Below are 2,500 nucleotides of genomic sequence, written 5' to 3' on the forward strand. Positions count from 1 at the left end.
CTAACCTAACTTGACCTTTTAAACAAACCTAACCTATCCTTAATTAACTTAACCGAACCCAATTAAGCCTAACCTGACCTGACCTAGTCTAACCTAACTTACTACCAAGACATCACACAAACCGTCCGGAAATCAAAGAAAGGACCTTCCCGGAAACAAACCTTTTCCAACCCCCTCCCCAACCCATCCACCCCAACCATAGAGTGTCCACGCGCGTGTGTGTGTGTATGTGTAGACGTATAATTGTACATGTTTCTGTATACACATATAACCCAGAAACTTCTCTTTTCACCCGCACAGAGGTCGTGCGAGCAGCTTCGTTTTGCATCGACCAGGGCTGGTGCATGTACTGGGGAACGTCGCGTTGGTCGGCCGTCGAGATAATGGAGGCTTGGACGAATTGTCGTCAGTTTAACTGCATCACGCCCATTGTGGAACAGAGCGAATACCACATGTTCTGCAGGGGAAAGACGGAACTCTATCTCCCGGAGATGTACAATAAAATCGGTAAGATCGCGTCTCTCTGTTTTTTTTTTTTTTTTTTTTTAAACCTTTTTTTTTTTTTTAAGTGACTTTTGTTCTCTCTCGCTTTATTTTTTTTTTATCTATTTCTTTCTCGCTCTCGCTCTCTTTCTCTCTCCCTCTCTCTATCTCTGTATATTTCTCTGTATCTTTTTCTGAAAATTTCTGGATCTCTCTGTCTCTCTGTCTCTCTCATTCTCACACCCTATCTGTCTCTCTCTCACCCTATCTCTCTCTCTCTCTCTCTTTCTCTCTCTCTCTCTCTCTCTCTCTCTCTCTCTCTCTCTCTCTCTCTCTCTCTCTCTCTCTCTCCATTTCTCACCTCCATTCCCTCCTTCTTTCCTGCCTAACCTTTTCTTTCTTTCTTCCCCTCTTTCTCTCTCTCTTCCTCTCTCTCTCCTTCATTCTCTCCTTCTTTCTCTCCCACAGTCTCACCCCCTTTCTCCCTCTTTACTTTCTTTCACTCTTTCTCTCCTACTGTCTCACCCTCATTCTCACCCTCTTTCTTCTCATTTTGCTCTATTTTGCTTTCTTTCGCTCGCTTTCACTCTCTCTCACTCCCTCTCTCTCTTTTTCCGTAGTGCACTTCACCTACTCCCCCTCCTCTTCCTCCCCTCCACCTCCCCCTCCTCTTCCTCCCCTCCACCTCCCCCTCCCCCTCCTCTTCCCCTCCACCTCCCCCTCCCCCTCCTCTTCCCCTCCACCTCCCCCTCCCCCTCCCCCTCCTCTTCCCCTCCACCTCCCCCTCCCCCTCCTCTTCCCTTCCACCTCCCCCTCCTCTTCCCTCCCACCTCCCCCTCCTCTTCCCTCCTCCTCCCCCTCCTACTACTCCCCTCCTCTTCTTCCCCCTCCCCTCCTCTTTCCTCCCCTCCTCCTCCTCCTCCTCCTACTCCCCTCCACCTCCCCTCCTCCTCCTCCTACTCCCCTCCACCTCCCCTCCTCCTCCTCCTCCCCTCCTCCCAATCCTCCTCCCCCTCCTCCTCTTCCTCCCCTCCTCCTCCCCCTCCCCTCCTCCTCCCCCTCCCCTCCTCCTCCCCCTCCTCTTCCTCCCCTCCTCCTCCTTCTCCACTCCTCTTCCTCCCCTCCTCCTCCTCCCCTACTCCTCTTCCTCCCCTCCTCCTCCCCCTCCCCTCCTCCTCCCCCTCCCCTCCTCCTCCCCCTCCTCTTACTCCCCTCCACCTCCCCCTCTTACTCCTCTCCACCTCCCCTCCTCCTCCTCCTCCCCCTCCTCCCCCTCCCCCTCCTCTCCCCTCCAATCCTCCCCCTCCTCCTCCTCCTCCTCTTCCCTCCTCCTCCCCCTCCCCCTCCTCCTCCTCCCCCTCCTCCCCCTCCTCTTCCTCCCCTCCACCTCCCCCTCCCCCTACTCTTCCCCTCCACCTCCCCCTCCTCTTCCCTCCTCTCCCCCTCCTACTACTCCCCTCCTCTTCTTCCCCCTCCCCTCCTCTTCCTCCCCTCCTCCTCCTCCTCCTACTCCCCTCCACCTCCCCTCCTCCTCCTCCTCCCCTCCTCCCAATCCTCCTCCCCCTCCTCCTCCCCTCCTCCCAATCCTCCTCCCCCTCCTCCTCTTCCTCCCCTCCTCCTCCCCCCTCCTCTTCCTCCCCTCCTCCTCCCCCCCTCCTCTTCCAATCCTCCTCCTCCCCCTCCTCCTCCCCCTCCCCTCCTCCTCCCCCTCCTCTTACTCCCCTCCACCTCCCCCTCTTACTCCTCTCCACCTCCCCTCCTCCTCCTCCTCCTCCTCCCCCCTCCTCCCCCTCCCCCTCCTCCCCTCCTCCCAATCCTCCTCCCCCCTCCTCCTCTCCTCCTCCCCCTCCTCTTACTACCCTCCACCTCCCCCTCCTCCTCCCCTCCTCCCGATCCTCCCCCTTTTTCTCCTCCCCCTCATCCTCCCTCTCTCTCTCTGTCTATCTGTCTGTCTGTCTGTCTTCTATTTTGCCTCGGTGGTTAAGAAGAAATCGCTTCTTGAACCTATTGGGTGTCT

General features: G+C 56.7%; 1 protein-coding gene across 4 annotated transcripts in view; it reads left to right on the forward strand.

The window, feature by feature from the left end:
- The window catches only part of Hk (potassium voltage-gated channel subfamily A regulatory beta subunit hyperkinetic), a gene marked incomplete at its 5' end in the record, with an annotated part of 361,653 nt that overhangs the window by 265,418 nt on the left and 93,735 nt on the right, over nt 1-2,500 (forward strand). For all 4 annotated transcript variants that reach the window (XM_076179720.1, XM_076179721.1, XM_076179722.1 and 1 more), the window contains 1 exon segment: nt 301-507. In XM_076179720.1, the coding sequence (XP_076035835.1) occupies nt 301-507 (207 nt within the window).

Source organism: Oratosquilla oratoria, chromosome 43, assembly GCF_046742065.1.
Source record: "Oratosquilla oratoria isolate Oo_2021 chromosome 43, ASM4674206v1, whole genome shotgun sequence".
Lineage (NCBI taxonomy): Eukaryota > Metazoa > Arthropoda > Malacostraca > Stomatopoda > Squillidae > Oratosquilla > Oratosquilla oratoria.